Source organism: Pseudorca crassidens, chromosome 9, assembly GCF_039906515.1.
Source record: "Pseudorca crassidens isolate mPseCra1 chromosome 9, mPseCra1.hap1, whole genome shotgun sequence".
NCBI lineage: Eukaryota > Metazoa > Chordata > Mammalia > Artiodactyla > Delphinidae > Pseudorca > Pseudorca crassidens.
Window position 1 is genome coordinate 7,816,518 of NC_090304.1, and position 19,786 is coordinate 7,836,303.

The 19,786-nt window shown below is 61.4% G+C and overlaps 2 protein-coding genes across 12 annotated transcripts; both read left to right on the forward strand.

The window, feature by feature from the left end:
* Nucleotides 1-6,398, forward strand: MEN1 (menin 1). Of its 3 annotated transcripts, none has more exons than XM_067748462.1 (10): nt 1-155; nt 548-1,008; nt 1,984-2,192; nt 2,364-2,492; nt 2,779-2,819; nt 2,895-2,982; nt 3,544-3,680; nt 4,106-4,241; nt 4,685-4,849; nt 5,067-6,398. In XM_067748462.1, coding segments are annotated over exons 1-10 (1,851 nt in total). In that variant the 5' UTR covers nt 1-153; the 3' UTR covers nt 5,550-6,398. The 3 variants fall into 3 exon arrangements, with proteins under 3 accessions (XP_067604563.1, XP_067604564.1, XP_067604565.1); XM_067748463.1 differs by having other exon boundaries at nt 28-167; XM_067748464.1 differs by having other exon boundaries at nt 132-258.
* A 303-nt stretch (nt 6,399-6,701) lies between these two features.
* Nucleotides 6,702-18,989, forward strand: MAP4K2 (mitogen-activated protein kinase kinase kinase kinase 2). 9 transcript variants are annotated; one of them, XM_067748465.1, is made up of 32 exons: nt 6,702-6,852; nt 6,976-7,033; nt 7,259-7,349; nt 7,436-7,500; nt 7,805-7,860; nt 8,179-8,226; nt 8,313-8,355; nt 8,756-8,828; nt 8,907-9,038; nt 9,114-9,176; nt 9,544-9,625; nt 9,717-9,824; nt 10,257-10,335; nt 10,495-10,553; nt 11,193-11,236; nt 11,320-11,358; nt 11,453-11,486; nt 11,613-11,718; nt 11,809-11,897; nt 11,976-12,017; nt 12,134-12,218; nt 12,313-12,392; nt 12,479-12,539; nt 12,628-12,745; nt 16,342-16,400; nt 16,480-16,583; nt 16,670-16,847; nt 17,626-17,694; nt 17,818-17,904; nt 18,151-18,221; nt 18,320-18,375; nt 18,479-18,989. In XM_067748465.1, the coding sequence occupies exons 1-32, from the start codon at nt 6,757-6,759 to the stop codon at nt 18,564-18,566; spliced, it is 2,463 nt and encodes an 820-aa protein (XP_067604566.1). In that variant the 5' UTR covers nt 6,702-6,756; the 3' UTR covers nt 18,567-18,989. The 9 variants fall into 9 exon arrangements, with proteins under 9 accessions (XP_067604566.1, XP_067604568.1, XP_067604569.1 ...); XM_067748467.1 differs by having other exon boundaries at nt 11,976-12,011; XM_067748472.1 differs by lacking the exon at nt 7,805-7,860 and having other exon boundaries at nt 6,769-6,852.
* Nucleotides 18,990-19,786: the final 797 nt, after the last annotated feature.

Consider the following 19,786-nt stretch of genomic DNA (forward strand, 5'->3'; position numbering starts at 1 on the left):
CGCGGACTGGCCGGCCCAGCCACCATTTCAAGACTTGGCAAGGACAGGGGCGGGCCCCGGACTCCACTTCCCGGCAGGCGGTGCGGCCCGAGGGGGCGGAACTCCATTTCCCAGCAGGCTCCAGGCGGCGGGCGCTGCTGTGCCTTGTGTGGGATGTAAGCGCGGAGGTGGGCGCGGGGGACCGAGGCCAGGACTCTCCTTGGGACTTGGGGGGCCTGGCCTAGGAGCGCCTTCCGCGCGGACTCTAGGGCCCTGGGGGTATGGGCGCAGAGAGGGGGCGGGGCGGCCATTGGGAGTTCTCAGTGGGGTCCTAGGGGCGCACCCCCATCGGGGCCGGGGCTCCTGGGGTTGTGGGGGACAAGAAGGCCCCGCAGCCTCGGCTGAGGGGTCTCTTCGACGAAAGAGGCGGAGCAGATGAGCGGAGCGTGAAGGGGCGGGGAAGCAAGGGATTGTGTCTGTGTGTGGGGGTGTAGAAAGCTAGTCGAGCCTGGGAGGGGGGCTCCTGGGCCGTGCCCCCCCGACCCTCCCTCCGCACGCTCGCCCGCAGGCCGAGGCCCGCCGCCATGGGGCTGAAGGCCGCCCAGAAGACGCTGTTCCCGCTGCGCTCCATAGACGACGTGGTGCGCCTGTTCACTGCCGAGCTGGGCCGAGAGGAGCCGGACCTGGTGCTCCTATCCTTGGTACTGGGCTTCGTGGAGCACTTCCTAGCTGTCAACCGCGTCATCCCCACCAACGTGCCCGAGCTCACTTTTCAGCCCAGCCCTGCGCCCGACCCTCCTGGCGGCCTCACCTACTTCCCCGTGGCCGACCTGTCCATCATCGCCGCACTCTATGCCCGCTTCACCGCCCAGATCCGCGGCGCCGTCGACCTGTCTCTCTACCCGCGAGAGGGGGGCGTCTCCAGCCGCGAACTGGTAAAGAAGGTCTCCGATGTCATCTGGAACAGCCTCAGCCGCTCCTACTTCAAGGATCGGGCCCACATCCAGTCCCTCTTCAGCTTCATCACAGGTTGGAGCCCGACAGGTGGCAAGGGGCGAGAATCCTGTCTCACGTGTGAACCTTGGCCCACCTCTTCACAACACTGTGTGGTTTACAGAGCCCTTTTGAGACCTGTAAGCCTTGTGAGGTGGGGCAAGTGTTATGTCCCCCTTTGCAGCTAGGGAAACTGAAGCCCAGAGAGGGAAAGTGATCTTCTCAAGTCACACAGAATGGCAAGGCTGGGATTGGACCCCAGTCACATGACTCCAAATCCATTAGCCCACCCTCTGCCCCCTCAGAACCCCCCTCCCTGCCATTGAGCAGCTACAGGAGTCCTGCAGCCCAGCCTGAGGCATAGAGGGCAGCAGCAGATTTAGGGAGTGAGGAGCCAAAATCGGGCTGCATTTGAGCCAATTCCATGAAACGTCTATGAACATGTTTTGAAAGTAAACAGACCAGGGCTTCACCTGAAGAAACTGAAGGCTCAGGGCTTGCAAAGAGCTTTCCTCTTTGGTCCAAGCCCAGTTGACCGGCAGTCAGGTCCTGGAGTGCCATATTGAGAAGGAATCTGAGGCTGCTTCTGAGCTTAGCAGGAAAAGAATACAGAGAGAAATGGGGAGTGTCTGCTAGTGGGTGTGAAAAAGGAGTGTTGGCCAGTGTCCTGTTTTTGCCGTCCCTGGTTATAACCTAATAGGTACAATAAAACGAGGAAATTCTAGCAGAAATATATAATACAGTTGTAGAGAAAGAGAAGAAACAGGGTCAAAAGCTGGGTGGAACTACAAAAGATCCAAGGTCTCCTGTTGAGGATGGGGAACGTAAAGGGGGAAGGAGAGTCTCTGAACACGTAGGAGGAAAGGGGTAGAGGGAAGACGGGCAGGAGTGCCTGAGGTTTGAGCGCAGGCTTGGAGGTGAGTGTGGGAGGGTGCATGGCCCATCACTACCTGGTCCCTTCCCCCAGGCCAGAGCTCAGAGGACCCTCTTTCATTACTTTCCCTTCCACAGGTACCAAACTGGACAGCTCTGGTGTGGCCTTTGCCGTGGTGGGGGCCTGCCAGGCCCTGGGTCTCCGGGATGTCCACCTGGCCTTGTCTGAGGACCATGCCTGGGTAGTGTTTGGGCCCAATGGAGAACAAACAGCTGAGGTCACCTGGCATGGCAAGGGCAACGAGGACCGCAGAGGCCAGACAGTCAACGCGGGTGTGGCTGAGCGGGTATTGCATCCCCCCCCATACTCTCCTAGCCCAAGCCACCCAAGGAGCTCTGCCCTCTTCCTATCATCACCTACGTATGTCAGGAAGGGGAGGGCCCCCTTCCTGGCTGTCATTCCCTAGAGCAGGCACAGGTAGGCCATCGTGAGACATCTGGTCTTGTCCTCTCCCAAGAGCTGGCTGTACCTGAAAGGATCATACATGCGCTGTGACCGCAAGATGGAGGTGGCATTTATGGTGTGCGCCATCAACCCTTCCATTGACCTGCACACTGACTCCCTGGAGCTGCTGCAGCTGCAGCAGGTGAGGGGTGCCTGTGGGACCCTGGGCCAGGGCGCTTTCCTTTCCTGAGCTTCAGCTCCCCCTTCTGTAATGTGGGTGAATCATTCCTGGCCTGGACTTTCCTGGGGCTCTTGGGAGGGGAGAATTGAGACGTGAAAGCGCTTTGACTTCAATAAGGGGCTAGTTCTGAATTCTGGCTTTTCCCACCTGGTGGGAGGTCCCTACTGGTGCTGGACCCCCATCTGCGTGGTAGACTGAGGACCCCCCTCTCTCCTGCCAGCTCACACTTCTCTCCTTTGGCCCCTAGAAGCTGCTCTGGCTGCTCTATGACCTGGGACATCTGGAAAGGTCAGTAGAGGGAAGTGGCCAGGCTGGGCCTCAGGGTGGGCTGGGGGGCAGCCTGGACTCATGAGCCTTTCCCAGGTACCCTATGGCGCTGGGGAACCTGGCAGATCTGGAGGAGCTGGAGCCTACCCCTGGCCGGCCGGACCCACTCACCCTCTACCACAAGGTGGGGACATCTCAGGAGGGTACAGAAGGGAGGTGCAACGATGGCTGGGGTTCCCTTTTATCTGGGACTGGGAGGGGGCAGGTGAGGCGAGAAGAACTTTGTGTGTATTGGGGGTACCGCCCATCCAGTCCTCGTTTTGTATTTACCGTGTGCGTATTCAGGGCGGTCAGGGCTGTCTGAGGAGTGTTCTGGGTTCCCTGCCTGGGGGTGGTAGGTCCTGGATTTGTCCCCTCCGCCCTGCCTTTTCTACTGCCTATCATTGTCCTTCTTGGAGTATAGTAGAGGTCAAACACTGTGAGAGCACTGAGGCAGGGGGTGTTAACTTGGTGGGGCTGGGGGTAGGAGGGACACTGGGCTGGGCTTGGAAGACCAGCCCAGTGCAGACCTACAGACCCAGGGAGGAGCACCTGGTAGAGAGGATGGCCCGGGGTAAGGTCACGTGGGAGATGAGACTCTCTGGAATCTTCCTATTGCCCCTCCTGGGTGTGATCCAATGGGACATTTGTGCCACCTGGGGCGGCTGGGAGCTGCCTCCCTGAGGCCCCTCTGCTCTATCCCCAGGGCATTGCCTCAGCCAAGACCTACTACCGGGATGAGCACATCTACCCCTACATGTACCTGGCTGGCTACCATTGTCGCAACCGCAACGTGCGTGAAGCCCTGCAGGCCTGGGCCGACACGGCTACTGTCATCCAGGAGTGAGGATCCCCCCACGGGGCCCCAGCCTGGCCTTTCTTCCCCTTCCACCCAATTTCCAACCACCCTCGTCCAGGAGGGAGGCCTGGGTCCCAAGCCCTATCACCTCTCCATCCAGTCACTAGGCAGCCAAGGCCACCATCACCCAAGAGGTAGGGACCCCTAATGAGAGCTTCACGCCTTTCCTTCCCCACCCTTTCCTCCTAATTTCTAACCACTGTCATCCAGCAGTGGAATCTGCATTCCCCATCCCCCTCCTCACTCTTGCTCTGGGCTGACACAGACACCACCATTTTCGAGTGAGGACCCCAACTGTTCACTCAGTCCCTGGATGACCCCGGAAAAGAAACCAGGGCTCCATCCCCTGCCAGGTCCCTGGGGGTAACCGCCATAGCCGAGACCCCACAGTGCCCTGCTGCTCTCACAGCTACAACTACTGCCGTGAAGACGAGGAGATCTACAAGGAGTTCTTTGAAGTAGCCAATGATGTCATCCCCAACCTGCTGAAAGAGGCTGCCAGCCTGTTGGAGGCCGGCGAGGAGCGGCCAGGGGAGCAGACCCAGGTGAAGGGCTGGACCTCCAGCCTGTGTACGCCTTCCCACCTGAGCAGGGCTCCCAGTCACAGGACGTGGGACTGCTGCATGGGACTGGGGATGGCACGAGACAGGTGGCCCAGTTCAGGCAGACAGCTGTGTTCTCTTATGCAGTAGCTGAGGGCCTGGGCTTGGGTTTGAGGAGTTGAGGTAAATGGGGTGGAAGCCCCTCTCTTTCTCTGTCAGGGTCACTCATTCAGCTGAGGGGGTGAGACGGAGGTAAGGGATGCTCCCTCCCTCCTTCCAAGTCCTGGCTAAGGACTGGTTTTATAAAAGGAAGGCGGTTCTAAGAATTTTCTCCACCTATGCTCACGTCTGCCAGAGCCAGGGCTCTTTGTCTAGGCGAGAGGTCTGGCCTGTGCCCTCTGATAGTAATGGGGTCTGAACTGTGTCCTCCTTTCCCCCTTTTCCAGGGCACCCAGAGCCAGGGTTCTGCCCTCCAGGACCCAGAGTGTTTCGCCCACCTGCTGCGATTCTACGACGGCATCTGCAAATGGGAAGAGGGCAGTCCCACGCCCGTGCTGCACGTGGGCTGGGCCACCTTCCTTGTGCAGTCCCTGGGCCGTTTTGAGGGACAGGTGAGGGACAGCTGTGCAGGGTGGCTGGGGAGGACAGGTGGTGACAGCAGCTACAGCAGAGTCAGAACCTTTGTAGCCCTGAAGGGGATCTGTCCATCCCCTTTGGGTGCGGGTGAGACCGAGGCTCCACGACAGGATGGTCTTGGCCGGGTCTTGGGGTTCGACCCACTGGCCTGCAACCTCTTCCTCCGCTTGCCCCCGCCCCCATGCGGCCCAGGTGCGGCAGAAGGTACGCATAGTGAGCCGAGAGGCAGAGGCGGCCGAGGCAGAAGAGCCTTGGGGCGAGGAAGCCCGAGAAGGCCGGCGGCGGGGCCCGCGGCGGGAATCCAAGCCTGAGGAGCCTCCGCCGCCTAAGAAGCCGGCGCTGGACAAGGGCCCAGGCGCGGGCCAGGGTGCGGTGCCAGGACCTCCCCGGAAGCCCCCAGGCACCGTCCCGAGCACTGCCCGCGGCCCTGAAGGCGGCAGCGCGGCTGCAGCGCTGGCGCCCGCCGCCTCGCCGCCACCGGAGGGTCCGGTGCTCACTTTTCAGAGCGAGAAGATGAAGGGCATGAAGGAGCTGCTGGTGGCCACCAAGATCAATTCGAGCGCCATCAAGCTGCAGCTCACGGCTCAGTCACAAGTGCAGATGAAGAAGCAGAAGGTGTCTCCACCTAGTGACTACACTCTCTCATTCCTCAAGCGGCAGCGCAAGGGCCTCTGAAGTACCCGGGTCTCAGTAGCGGCCCACTCGGAGCCCGCCCTCAATCAGGATTAGGTTCCACCCCAGCCCCCTAGCGAGCCCAGGCTCCGCCCCTGGCCTAGGGGCCTAGGCCCCGCCTCCAGGCCTCACCCATACCCGGAACTCAGGCTGCAGGTTCCCAGAGTAGACTCCACCCAGCGCCCGAACCGAGGGCTCCGCCCAGTCACTGGAATATAGAGCCCATCCCCCAGAATCCCAGCCGGCCAATTGAAACCTTACCCTGAGTCCTTCACCCATCTTTAAAGGTCCAACTACGGGAAGCTCAGGCTCCATCTCAGAACCGAGGCTCTAACCTTAGGCCTGACCAGTGTTGGCTCAGGGTTGCTTCCAGCCCATAGGGCTGTTTCACCCTAAACCCTAGGAGCACAGGTCCCACCCACAGCCCGGGAACCAAGGACCCCGCTCAGCCCCTAGGAGTACATTTCCGCCCTTCAAAATTCCATTCCTTGGGAATCCAAGCCCCCTACCGCAGAGAACTTAAGTAACGCTTCCAGAACTTGGAAATCCTAGCTTCCTTCCCTGTTGCGAGGCCGGGACACGAAACTCCGCTCCCGGCGTGTGCGAATCCTGAGCCCCACCCGCTTCCTGACCAAACTGGCCCCAGATCAGAGCAGACCTCTCTTCCGACCCTCTGGGAACCTCCCCGGGGTCCATCCCGTCTCGGGGGACTCTGGAGGAAATCTGCAGGGGTTTGCGAGTGGGTGAGGGGAGCCTGATCGCTTCCTGTTTTGTACATAGATTTATTTTTCAGTTCCAAGGAAGATGAATACATTTTGTAAAAAAAAAAAAAAAAAGTACTTGTCCGTGTTTCATCTGGGAATTTGGGAGTGGAGCTCCCCCTCTTTCCTCTGCCTTCCGGCCCTCCGGGTTTCGGGCTCCCCACCTGTAGAGCGCGAGGAACTGGTGGCCGGCAGAAGAGCCTCGGCACCATCAGCTCCTCCCGGGCTCGGGACTTTCCCTAGCTGCCGAGGGCCGGTCCCGCTGGCGCCTCCTCCCGGCCGGGCGGCGGGGCATCCCCGGCCTGGCCCCGCCCCGGGCCCCGGCCCCGCCCCCGCGGCCTCTGAGCCACCGGCGCCCGCCTCGGCGGTCCCGCCCCGCCCCGCCCCGCCCCGCGCCGCCCCGCGCCGGCTCCGCGGCTCCGCAGCTCGCGCCCGCCCGGCGCCGGGCCATGGCGCTGCTGCAGGATGTGTCGCTGCAGGATCCGCGGGACCGCTTCGAGCTGCTGCAGCGCGTGGGGGCCGGGACCTATGGCGACGTCTACAAGGTGCGCCGGGCGGCGGGACGGACGGGAGAGAGGAGAGGAGGGTACGCGCTCCGTGCCCTGCTGCGGAATCCGGCCCCCAGCCCCGCCCCTCCTCATCTCGCTTCACCCCCTCCGCCCCTGCAGGCCCGCGACACGGTCACGTCCGAACTGGCTGCGGTCAAGATAGTCAAGCTAGACCCAGGTGAGGGCCCGGAGCCAGGGCCTCAGCGCTGGAGGGAGGGCAGAGGGCCGCAGAGCGGGCGCGGTGTGAGAGTTGACATTTCCGAGACCCCCTGAGAAGCAGGCCCCGGGAGGTACTGTCCGCTGGCACCTGTCTGCCCTGGAGAGAGGAGGCACTCTGTGCCCATTTTGCAGATGGGGGCATTGAGTTAAGGCGGCCCCCTTCATGATGCCCTGTGTTTCCCAGGGGACGACATCAGCTCCCTTCAGCAGGAAATCACCATCCTGCGTGAGTGCCGCCACCCCAATGTGGTGGCCTATATTGGCAGCTACCTCAGGTGAGGCTGCTTTATCCCCTTGCTTACCCCCAGGCAGCCCCCATATGGCCCTACCATGTGCCCACCCCAGCTCTGTGTCACCCCAGGAATGACCGCTTGTGGATCTGCATGGAGTTCTGCGGAGGGGGGTCCCTGCAGGAGATTTACCACGGTGAGGGCCAGGACTCCAGGCCACAGAGGGTCACAGCCTTCTTCCCATCCCCACCGCAACGCAGGGCCGGAGGGGAGAGCTGGGGCCCTGGATTTGGGCCCCTCTCCACTTCTCACTAGCTGTGTGACCTTGAGAGAAATGCTGTCCTTTTCTGGGCTGTATATCCCAGCCTATGTCGGGAGGGGATGTGGCCAACTCCCCTTTCACCAGCAATGCCTGCTGCTTACCCCACACAGGGTGGATCCTGGGAGGGTCAGCATATTCCCCCAGACCCCCCTGCCAGCCCTTACCCCTCCCATTTCAGCCACCGGGCCCCTGGAGGAACGGCAGATTGCCTATGTCTGCCGAGAGGCACTGAAGGTAGCTGGGCCCATAGGGCTACTCACACCCCCAGTCCCCTGGAGCAGGGCAGGGAGCCCAGCTGGCCAGTGTGTGTGTTGCAGGGTGGGGTGGGTGGAGTGCTCAGGCAAAGGTGCCTGAGGGGCTGTGGGTCCTGCGGGGAAGGGGCCCCAGCCGTGTTGCCGGAAGCAGCCCATTTCCCTTTTGGCTCAGTCATTTCCTGTTTGGGGAGAGGGGAGGAGGAAGCAGCTTGGGTGGGGGGCCCCAGTCCTGAGAGGGGGTTCAGGAGAGGTGGGATATACTGGGTAGCTGCTCTCAGGGGCTCCTCTTCGTCCCCAGGGGCTGCACCACTTGCATTCTCAGGGGAAGATCCACAGAGACATCAAGGTAGGGGTCTGGCCAAGGGCATTGTGGGAGGGAGGAGGAGGCTCTCGGGGGCACCAGACGGGATTCTCTCTCCTCCATTCCCACAGGGAGCCAACCTTCTCCTCACCCTCCAGGGAGATGTCAAGCTGGGTCAGTACCCTGGGGACACAATCAGGGTGAGGGTTCTATGGGAGCTCCTGGAGTCTTAGAGCCTACTTTCAAGTGCAGCTTGTCCTTGAGCAAGTCATTTTACCACTTGAGCCTCAGTTTCCCCATTTAGAAAGTGGAACAGTTCTCCCTTCCTGCTAGAAGTTGGATGTGGTTGGGTTCGTGTGGAGTCTAACATGGGACCGGGCACTTGGTCGTGGAGAGAAGGTGGTTGACCCCTCCCAGGAGGGGACCTGGCTTTGCCTTGTGCCTGTGGCAGTTGTGGCTGAACCTGGGCTGCCTGTTTTCTGAGCCCTGCCAGGTGCATCCTGAGCCTGAGCCCTGAAAGGGGGTGGGGAGTGGCAGCCAGAGGTCGGGTGAGAGCAGCTCTTTCTCCCTGTAGCTGACTTTGGGGTGTCAGGCGAGCTGACGGCGTCTGTGGCGAAGAGGAGGTCTTTCATTGGGACTCCATACTGGTGAGGCTGCACCTCTGGCTGAGGGGGTGGGGGCCACAGCGGGGCACCCGGCCGTCTCATCTGTGACCCCGCCTCTAGGATGGCCCCGGAGGTGGCCGCCGTGGAGCGCAAAGGTGGCTACAATGAGCTGTGTGACATCTGGGCCCTGGGCATCACCGCCATCGAGCTGGGCGAGCTGCAGCCCCCTCTCTTCCACCTGCACCCCATGAGGTCAGCTGAATACTTGCCCCTTGCCTGACCCCAAGAGCCCTGTGACCCTCGACCCCTGACCTGTGGTCTCCACAGGGCCTTGATGCTGATGTCAAAGAGCAGCTTCCAGCCGCCAAAGCTGAGAGACAAGACTCGCTGGTGAGGGCCCACATCCCTTGCTGGGGCCCCCTTTTCAGCCCAGCCCCATGGGGGCAGAGGAGCCTTCTGCCACCCCCCAGGGTGCAGCCTCGAGGGCCCTGCCCTCTCTGGGCCTCCACAGACCATCCGCGGGAGAGGCCTGGGCCCTGCCTCTGGGCTGGGGACCAGCGTGGACAAAGAAGAAGGGCAGATGGTTGATGATGGAGGCGCTGCCGTGTCGCAATAGCAGTGTTGCTCAGGCCAGCTGCCCTTGGTCTCAGGCTGGCTCCTTCCTGGGCAGGCCCAGCAGACTCCTCAGGAGTGGTGGCAGGATGGCCTGCCTGAGGGCTAATCTGGGCCTGCGGGTGGGGTCTCTTGTATCCACTAGGACCCAGTATTTCCATCACTTCCTCAAGCTTGCCTTGACCAAGAACCCCAAGAAGAGGCCAACAGCAGAGAAGCTCCTGCAGGTGGGAGGTAGGGGGGTGGGGCAGGGGGCTAGATGCTCAGAAGCAGGGACCCGGAGGCCAGGGACCAACCTGCACCCCCTCCATCCTCCAGCACCCCTTCACGACCCAGCAGTTGCCTCGGGCTCTCCTCACACAGCTGTTGGACAAGGCCAATGACCCCCACCTGGGAACCCCCTCCCCAGAAGACTGTGATCTGGAGGTAAGTGAGAGCCACTGGGGACTGGGTTTTGGCCTGGTCTGGTCATAGGCATGCAGAGGTGACAGAAGTCAAGGGCCCTTCAGCTTGTGTGTTTCCAGCACATGGAGCTTCAGTCTGGTCGAGCCCACCCATTAGGAATCTTCCCTGAGCCGGTTTGCCTCCTTGTCGCCCCACTGTGATAGGTTCTTGCCCTTGGCCCAGCGTGACCGTGACCCTAGTTAAGCCATCTTCTGCTTTCTCTGTGATCTTTGGCGAGTTACTGGCCTCTCTGTGCTGGTTTTCTCACCTGTGAAACGAGGGTGCCATTTAATCTCGCGATCATCTCAGGGCGTTTCCGTGAAAACAGACACGTCAGTGTGTGTAGAGCAGCTCGAGGAGCTGCTGGTGTGAGGTGAGCGTGGACACGTGCCCACTGTCTGTGCTCTCTCGTAGACTTACGACATGTTTCCCGACACCATTCACTCCCGGGGGCAGCATGGCCCAGCCGAGAGGACCCCCTCGGAGATCCAGTGTGAGTCTGCTTTGGTGGGGGGCTGTGTGGATTGGCGGCTGTGTGTGGATTTGGTGGGGGGCTGTGTGGATTGGGGGGCTGTGCGTGTGGATCTGGTGTGAGTTAAGGGGTCAGTCCTGAGGCTCTGGCCCCCCTAACCCCTGGATCTGGGCCCTCCAGTTCACCAGGTGAAGTTTGGTGCCCCACGAAGGAAGGAAACAGACCCACTGAATGAGCCGGTGAGGGGCTGGCGGTGTGGCAGGGTGGGGCAGAGGGCTGGACTGGGGAGCTGTGCAGGTGACCGAGCACCTCAAACTCAGGAGCCGTGAAGCAGCAGCAGCCTGGCCCTCGGCCCGGGAGAGCTGTCCAAGCAGGCCTGTCCGCCCAGGGACCCGGAAGCCTGGGGGCTCCTTCCTGGGGCAGGTTGTTTTGGACAGTCGGCTGGGGGTGGCAGGGTGACCACGCCTTTCTAAAACGTGGGCCTGTCACTCGTCTGAGGACGCCCCCGCCCCCTTCGGCACGTTTTTCTCTGCCTCAGTCGCTGTGACTGCTGGGTTGGCTGACTCACCATCTCTGCTCTCTCGCTGTCTCTACTTATCAGCATCTTTCTCACCCACACGATCTCAGTCCCTCCCTGCTCTTTTCTCTCACTGTGTCTCTGTCTCCTTCTCTCTCCTTGTTTGTCTGTTTGGCCCTTTTTCACACTTTCTTGGCCTCTCGTTGTCTTTCTCACAGTCTTCCTGCTTGTTACCAATCTCACTTTCCATCTGTCTGTCTGTCTGCCATCTCTCTCTCCCACAATCTCTCCAGCACTCTCTTACGTTGCCTGTCTGTCTCTCTGCCTCCCTCCTGGTCTTTCTGACTCGGTTTCCCCACAGTGGGAAGAGGAGTGGACGCTGCTGGGAAAGGAGGAGCTGAACTCGTGAGTGAGGGGGGTGGGGGAGCTGTGGGGGGGGAGGGGCAGGAGGAAAGGCTGACCTCTGATCCCTTCCCCTCTCTACCCAGGAGCCTGCTGCAGTCAGTCCAGGAGGCCCTGGAGGAAAGGTGAGGGGCCAGGGCCCGGAGGAGGTGGGGGGCAGCTGGGCTCAGGACCCAGTCACATCTCACACCTCATCTCCCTCTGATTTGTCCCCGACAGGAGCCTGACCATCCGGCCAGCCTTGGAACTCAAGGTGCGGAGAGGAGGGGAGCGGGGGATGGGGATGGGGGGCAGTGCGATAGCGGGTGCAGTTGGGGTGGGGGTAGGTTACAGGGTCACCTGCTAACAGCTGGGCTGGGTCCGCTGACCCTCCTGCCAGGAGCTGGACTCCCCAGATGATACCATAGGAACCATCAAGAGGGCCCCGTTCTTGGAGCCATCCCCCACTGAGCCTCCGGCTGAGGACCTTCAATCCAGCCTCCCAGGTGAGCCCCAGGCTCCGGGGACGAGGAGGCAGGCCCCTGGAGGCAGGGGGCGGTCCAGGACCGGAATTCACGGCAGGTCTGTGCCTGCAGGAACCGCACCTGCACCTCTCCCATGCCCTGACAGCCCCCCGCTGCTCTCCACTGCCTGGGCCACCGTGAAGCACCGGGAAGATCATGAGGTGAGGCGGTGCTGTAGGGGGGGGGTCGGGGAGATGGGAGGCTGGGGGTGTGGCCCTGACTCCTTTCTTCCCTCCCAGAGGTCATCCTGCCGTGGGCTCCCCCCGACCCCCAAGGTGCACGTAAGCGTTTGCGCATGGCTCCGCCTCCCCACCGCCTTCTGCCTCACCGCCTGTGGCTCCCCCCGCCCCGTCCCCCCACCTGGTGCTTCCTCATCAGCCTCTTGCCTCCTCTCCAGATGGGCGCCTGCTTCTCCAAGGTCTTCAATGGCTGCCCCCTGCGGATCCACGCTGCTGTCACCTGGATTCACCCTGTCACCCGGGGTAGGCCAGGGGCAGGGAGGAAGCAGGAGCCTGGGAATCCCCAGCTTGGGCCAGGGGACGTGGCTGACCTCTGACTCCATACCCAAACCTGCAGACCAGTTCCTGGTGGTGGGGGCCGAGGAAGGCATCTACACCCTCAACCTGCATGAACTGCATGAGGATACGCTGGAGAAGGTGAGGCCCGGCTGGCGGGGGAGGGCCGAGGGCCTTGGGCGTCTGGGGTGCTGACCCCTGTCCATCTATGGCTCTGTGGCCTCCAGCTGATTTCACACCGCTGCGCCTGGCTTTACTGCGTGAACAACGTGCTGCTGTCACTCTCAGGTACAGTTGGGGCAGGCGGGGGCAGGGCCAGCGCCCCACCCACCAACACTCTCTGAGCCCCTCTCCCCTCCGTCCCATCCCCCCGCAGGGAAATCCACGCACATCTGGGCCCACGACCTCCCAGGCTTGTTTGAGCAGCGGCGGCTACAGCAACAGGTCCCCCTCTCCATCCCCACCAATCGCCTCACTCAGCGCATCATCCCCAGGTCAGGGACCCTGGGGAGCCTGGCCCTGCGGGGATGAGGGAGGAGGGAGAGGCAAAGGGACAGAGCCAGGGCTGGAATGCAGCCTTTCCTGGTACTGAGACTGTTGGGATCTTAGACACGTCACTTGGCCCCTCTGAGGCCCGGTTTCCTCATAGGTCAATATAGTTGGTAGCCTCCCCTGCCCCTGCACCCAGACCTGTCGGGAGGGAAGGAGACAGGGCATGTGAATGTACCTGGCAAGCTCTGGGAGCTGCGGTGGGTAGGCTGTGGGGCAAATGTTTCCTGAGTACCTACTATGCGGCAGGTCTTAGGCTGGGCTTAGGAATGACAAATCAAATGAGTTCTTGACAGTCAGCTCCTGGGACTGAGGTGCGCCAGGGGGAGAGCTGGAAGGGGTGGGGAGGCCTCAGAGAGGCCAGGCGAGCTCGCGGCGTTGACAGAGCGTTGGGGGTCTTCCAGGCAGATGAGTTAGGGAACAGCCTTCTAGCAGTGGGAGGAACAAGTGTGAATTCTCCTAGGCGATCGGGGGAGTTAAAAGGTGTTTGGCCCGAGCGAGGACGGGGAGCAGCCCAAGAGGAAGCTGCACAGGTGGCAGAGGCCTGCCATTGACTCCAGGCCCAGGATCTGGGCTTTGTCTGACTGGTAGCGGACCCGGAGCATCTTAGAAGGATCCCTCTGTACGTCAATCAGGATTTTTCCCGTTGCAGGTGATTCAACTCACCGGCTTAAGCACAACGGCTCGTGTAGGAGTAGGCTCAGCTGCATGTCCAGCTGGATCCAGGCTTAAATGGCATCCTCAGGCATCTTCCTGCATCTCCTGGCTCTGTTTTCCTCTTGTCACCTTCATTCTCACGCAGGCTTTCTTGTCCAGTGATGGCTGCCTGCAGGTCCAGGCCAGCGTTCCACTAGCTAACAACCCAATGGAACTGGAACCTCTGTTTCCAAGTAATTCCCACAAAAGTCCAGGGCCAGTTCTCACTGGCCTAGCTTAGGTTCACGCCTACCCCTGGGCTAGTCACTGTGGAAGGGCATGAGGAGCCAGGGCCCAGGCCTGCGTCCCGTGCCCTCTCTTGGAGCTGGGGGAAGGAGAGAGGGGCTTGTCTGGGCAGATGGAAACAGGAACATCTGCTGGCCTCTCTGGTGACAGTGGGAAGGAGGAATGGAGGGGGAGGCTGGCGAGAGGGCCTGGAAGGGAGGCCGGTGTAGTGACCCAAGGCAGTGTAGGGCAGTGAGAACTAGATGGACTCGAGCAATATTTAGGAAGTGGGATTGACAGGATTTGGGGACTAATCAGAGTGAGCTGGAGGGAAAGGGAGGGACCGGGAGACCCCAGAGAGCAGACTGTGGTGCGTTTACAGGGCAGTAGAGTCCCTCATTCAGCCATTCAGCACCCGGTATGCGCCAGGCAGTGTCCTGGGCGTGAGATACACTTGGGAACTGGAGACCCTTATATTCCCAAGACCCTCCTGTTGAGACAGACAACAGCGGACATGAGAAGGAGTCTATGCGGTGGTGACACAGAGGGGAAAGTGCCCCGTGGAGAAGGGCAGGGTGGTCAGGAAAGACCTCGCTGAGAAGGTGCTTTTTGAGCAAAGACTCGGAGGGGTTGATGGAGCAAGTCCTGAGGGTATCTGGGGGGCTGGAGCCGTCCTGCCTGTATGAGGAACAGCAAGGAGGCCAGTGAGTCCAGATGGACGGAGTGAGAGGGAGCTGGCCTCCGAGGGCTCTGTAGTCACAGTGAGGGCTTTGCCCCTGACTCAGGGCAGCCTTAGGGCCGCTGCAGAGGAGCGGCATGACTGAGGTTTTCACGGGTCACTCTGGCTGCTGAGCTGGGAGGAGACTGGAGGGGACGCGGGCGGATGCGGAGACCCATCAGGAGGCTGTGGCACCATCAGGTGGGACATGATGGCGGCTTGGGCCAGGGAGGCCGTGAAGGAGTAGAAAAGCGGTCAGAGTCTAGTTTTATTTTGAAAACTGAACCAACAGGATTTCCGGACAGTTGGTGGATGGAAGAGAAAGGGGAGTCAAGGATGACTCCAAGCTTTTGGCCTAGGCAATGGGAAGGATGGAGCTGTCATCAGCTGTGGGTGGAGCAGAATTCAGTGTTGTCACATGGAGTTTGAAATGTGCAAGTGGGGCCTCGGCCCTTGGCGGGGGCTGGGGGGTGGGGGATGGCACTGAGTTCTGAGCGGGGAGGCGGGCTGTGGGCTTAGACATCGTCATGACCCGGTGGGTGGTGGAAGCCGGTGAGGAGGGCATGGGAGGCCGGGCCGAGGGGAGATGAGGGGCCCAGGGCCATGATTCAGCGGGCTCGCCTGAGGAGCACATCGGGAGCCCCGTGGCCTTGGGGCTTCCTGACCTCAGTCCGAAGCCAACCTCTGCTTTGGCCCAGGACCTGCAGGAAACAGGCCCATTACAGGCCCAAGTCACAGGCAGCTTTGGGTGTGTGTTTGGGAAATCACAGTATCACAGCAGAGATCTCGAATTGTTGGGAAAAAAAACAAAAAATGTCCGCCTCTGTCCCATCTGAAGGCCAGCTGGGAAAGAGAGTGGAAGGAACAAGGGGAGAGAGGAGAGTGAGGACAGAGGCGGAGACAGAGGTGCTGGCTTCCTTGGCGGGGCCCACATCCCAGCAGAGGGTGCAGACAGGGCTGGGTCAGTGGGAGGAGGTGGCAGGGCTGCTGACGTGTAGCCCTGTTCCCCAAGGGAAGAAGCAGGTTTGGAAGGTCCCCTGAGGGTTTGGGGGACAGCCAGTAACCAAAGGAGGGACCCCGCTTCTCCCTCGGCACCCACTGGTCCCCCCCTGGAATAGCCTGCCCTGAAGCAGGAGAGGGCAGGGCGTTTGCCGTTTTCTGGGGAGTCGTCATGTTCTCGGCCCGGCTTGCTCATCTGTGACTTGCAGTGTGTCAGGTGGGGACCGGCCCTGAGTGCTCTGGCCGCCGGAGGAGCTGGAGGCCGCATTAGCTTGCCGTCCTCCCACACCCTCGTTTTTTTCAGTTATTTCTTTATTTACACCCTGCCTTTGCCTAACAAGTATTTTCGATGACTGAAAATAGGTGGGAAAGTAATAATAACGGGATGAGAAAAGTTAGCCTTTTGTGAGGGCACCTGATGTGGCAGGCTCTGCTGCACGCTCCTCCCCTGAGTTAACTCATTTAGGCCTCACTGCGACCCTGTGAGGGGGGTACCACGGTTATCCCCAGGCTGCAGGTGAAGCAGTTGAGGCCCGGAGAGGTCAAGTCCTGAGGGTACTGCTGGTGAAGCTGCAGGTGAAGCAGGTGAAGCAGTTGAGGCCCGGAGAGGTTCAGTGCCTTGCCCCAAGTCGCACGGTGAGAGGTAACTCTGTGATCCAAACCCCTGGACTGGATGTACACGCTCCAGGCTGTATAGCGGGTGCTGGAGCCACAAGCACTGCGTCACATCCTGCGCCATTCACAGTTTCGTGGCTTCTCGGATACTCGGGCCAGGGACTTGACCTCTCTGAGCCTCTGCCACCTGTGAGGCGGGGAAGGTGTTAGTACCGTCCCCTTAGGGCTCTGCAGGGGGCCTTGCCCAGGGTGGCACCCGTGACGCCTGCCCTGGTTGCCACCCCACAGGCGCTTTGCCCTGTCCACCAAGATTCCTGACACCAAAGGCTGCCTGCAGTGTCGCGTGGGTAAGAGCTGAGTGTGGTGGGCGGGGCCAGGGGGGCACGGGTGGGCACAGCCCCGGCCCCACCACCCCCTCTCTCGCAGTGCGGAATCCGCACACAGGCAGCACCTTCCTGCTGGCCGCGCTGCCCACCAGTCTGCTTCTGCTGCAGTGGTATGAGCCGCTGCAGAAATTCCTGCTGCTAAAGGTGCGGTGCCGGTGGGGGGACCCCCGGGCGGGTGGCAGGGTTTCTGGGAGGAGAAATGTAGACCTGAGCGCCCCTGCTGCCCCCAGAACTTCTCCAGCCCCTTGCCCAGCCCAGCAAGGATGCTGGAGCCGCTGGTGCTGGATGGGAAGGAGCTACCGCAGGTGTGCGTGGGGGCTGAGGGCCCCGAGGGGCCTGGCTGCCGCGTCCTGTTCCATGTCCTGCCGCTGGAGGCTGGCCTGACGCCGGACATCCTCCTCCCACCCGGTGAGCTGGAGGGCCAGGCTGCTGTATGTGAGTGTGTGCATGTGCGTGTGATATATATAGAGAGAGGGGGGGGGGGGAGAGGGGGAGGGGAGGGGGAGGGAGGGGGAGGGAAGGGAGAGGGGGAAGTTCCTCACAGCTTATGGCTCCACGGAGACCTTGGGGACCTGAAGCTCCAAGCTTCTCTTCAGCTCAGCAGCTAAGAAAACCTGACCAACCCTGCAGGGGCTGCAGGGACAGAGCCAAGCTGGGGAAGGCAGGTGCCAGAGGCCTCCATTCTGAGCAAGGAAGGACACTGGGTGTTGGGACAGCTCAGGGGAGCAGAGTGAGTGGCAGTGGGTAAAGAAGGGGGAAGGTGCCCTGGACCAAGTCCTTGCGGTAGCCCAGACCCCCAGCCAGGGGTCTCATGGGATTTTACTCTTGATCCCCACAATGGCCCTGCAAGGTAGGCATCGTCGTGCCTGGGTTACAGATGAAGAAACTGAGGCCCAGAGATTCGAGGTCACACAGTGACTGGGTCATGAAGCCTGGCTCTCCTGGCTCCAGAGCCTCTGCCCCCCAAAGCCTCCCTGGGCCTCAGCCCTGCCGCTTGTGATGGGTCACTTTGCTGCCAAGCATCAGTTCCCCTGCTGTGCAGTGAGACTGGGCATCGTGACCCCACCCAGCTATTGCGCAATGCACTGTGGGGAAAGCCGGCTGATGCACACCCCCAGCTCTTCCTCTTGGGGCCAGAGCGGGGCTGGTGGCTCAGCCAGGCTGTGTCTCCCTTCTCTGCCTGCAGAGGGGCTTCCGGGCTCAGCCCAGCAGGTGATCCAGGTGGACAGGGACACAGTCCTAGTCTGCTTTGACCGTGAGTGTTCCTGGTATCAGGGCTGGGGGCTAGAAGGGGGTGGTGAGGGAGGCCAGGTGGGTCTGTCTCCCCAGAAGGGGGCCACCCCGCCCCACCCCGCCCACCAGCCCGCCCCCTGTATAGGCTGCGTGAGGATCGTCAACCTGCTGGGCGAGCCCACGGTGACACTGGCGCCTGTGCTGACCTTTGACTTCCCCATTGAGACTGTGGGTAAGTGAGCAGACAGAGGTGGGGGTGGGAGTATCCCTGGCCTGGAGCACATGATGTAGCCCCGGGGCCTGGGGCTGGCAGCAGGACAAGGAGGCAGGTCCCCCAGCCCCTCTTGAGAGCCATGTTGGTCACCTGCGGCCCAGTCCGTGAGGTCCTCTGTGGTCCAGACCTGGGCCCAGGGTGTAGCTGGGGGAGCCAGTGTCCCCAGGGCAGGTGCAGGGCTGATGGCCGCCTGGCCGCTCCTAGTGTGTCTGCAGGACAGTGTGCTGGCCTTCTGGAGCCATGGGATGCAAGGCCGCAGCCTGGACACTAATGAGGTGAGTGACACTCAGGACCCTGGTGGCTCCCCACCCAGGTGTCCCCACCTTTTAGGAGAGGACCTCTGGGGCAGCCTCAGTCCCCCTTTTCTTCCCAGGTGACCCAGGAGATCACAGACGAGACAAGGATCTTCCGAGTGCTTGGGGCCCACAGGTAGGACACAGTGCCCCAGCCTCCCCTTCAGACGCTCTCCAGGCCAGGTGGAGGTGCCCAAGTGTCTTCCCACCTTGCTCACCTCCGGTTCTCTCCCCTCCAGAGACATCATCCTTGAGAGCATTCCCACCGACAAGCCGGGGGCTCACAGCAACCTCTACATTCTCACAGGCCATCAGAGCAGTTACTGAGCCAGTGGGCCGGCCTGGCCGGGGGCATCCCCCGCCCACTCCAGGCCTTAGCAGCAGTTCTTTTAGGCAGAGGGGCCCCTCCCAGATCAGAGGAGCCCAGGCCTCGGCTCTGCTGGTCTGAAGGGCAGAAATCCTGAGAAGAGTTTGGGGGCTGGGGAGGGTAAGGGTGCCTACCCCACACCTCTGCAATAACTGGACCAGAGGAAGCTGCTGTCACCTCCCCCTCCCCGGCGGGCAGCCAGTCCCCAGTGCCCCCTGGCAGGGGCCCTGGGCTGGTTGGGGGCAGGCCCGGGGCTATCCATTCCATTCGGTTCCACATTTCCTTTCCACTCTTCCTGCCAAGAGCCTGCCCCTGTGCTCTGTCCTGGGGAACGTGGTATTTAAAAGAGAGACTATATTGGTATTAAAGCTGGTTTGATTTTATTCCACTGGTCCCTCTGGTTTGGGGGGAGCTGAGCCCACCTGCCTCATCTCCCTCTACCTCTCCCTCCAGGACACCTTTCTTTCTTTCTGTGGCACCAGGTGCTGTGGATATAACATGGAAGGGAGGCCACCAGTGTTCTGGTGGCTCTCATGGGGAGCCAGGCAGAGGTGAGGGGGAGGCCATGGCCTTCCGTGGCATCTCAGGGTCTCTGTGTCTTCCTGGGCTCCCTTGCTCAGGATGAGCCCTCAGCCTTGCAGTGTGAGGTCTCTTTTGTGGCCAAGGAGTCATGCAGATGGGGCCGGGGGAGGCACTAAACAAGGGACTCGTCCGAGCACCCCTGTCCCATATGAGATCTCACCAGGTAGCCTATGGAAGGGCCCAGGAGAGGCCCGCCAAGGGCTGCTCCACCCAGCGCCAGGGAGGCTGCAGCCTTTGGAGACAGCCTGCCCTGACCTGTATCCCCCACCCAGGCCTGGGGCTGCCTCCCGGCCTCCCACCTGCTGCCTGGATATCAGTTGCTCTGTCAGGCCAGGATTACTGAACATGGGTGTGCTCACCAAGCTAGACTCTGGGAAGATCAGCCTGTGTCCATTTAGCAAGAATTCCCAGAGGGTCTCTTCAGTGCCCATCCCTGGGCTCCCAGAGGGGCCCCTACCAAGATGTGGACCCGCCCCCAGTGAGGGGAGCTGCCCTTGCTGGAGCCTGCATCTCGAAGGCACATTCGTCCACCTGTTGCTGGCCTTGTGCTTTGCATCGCCATTCTCCTACATTTCCCTCTTAGCGGGCTCCACACCCC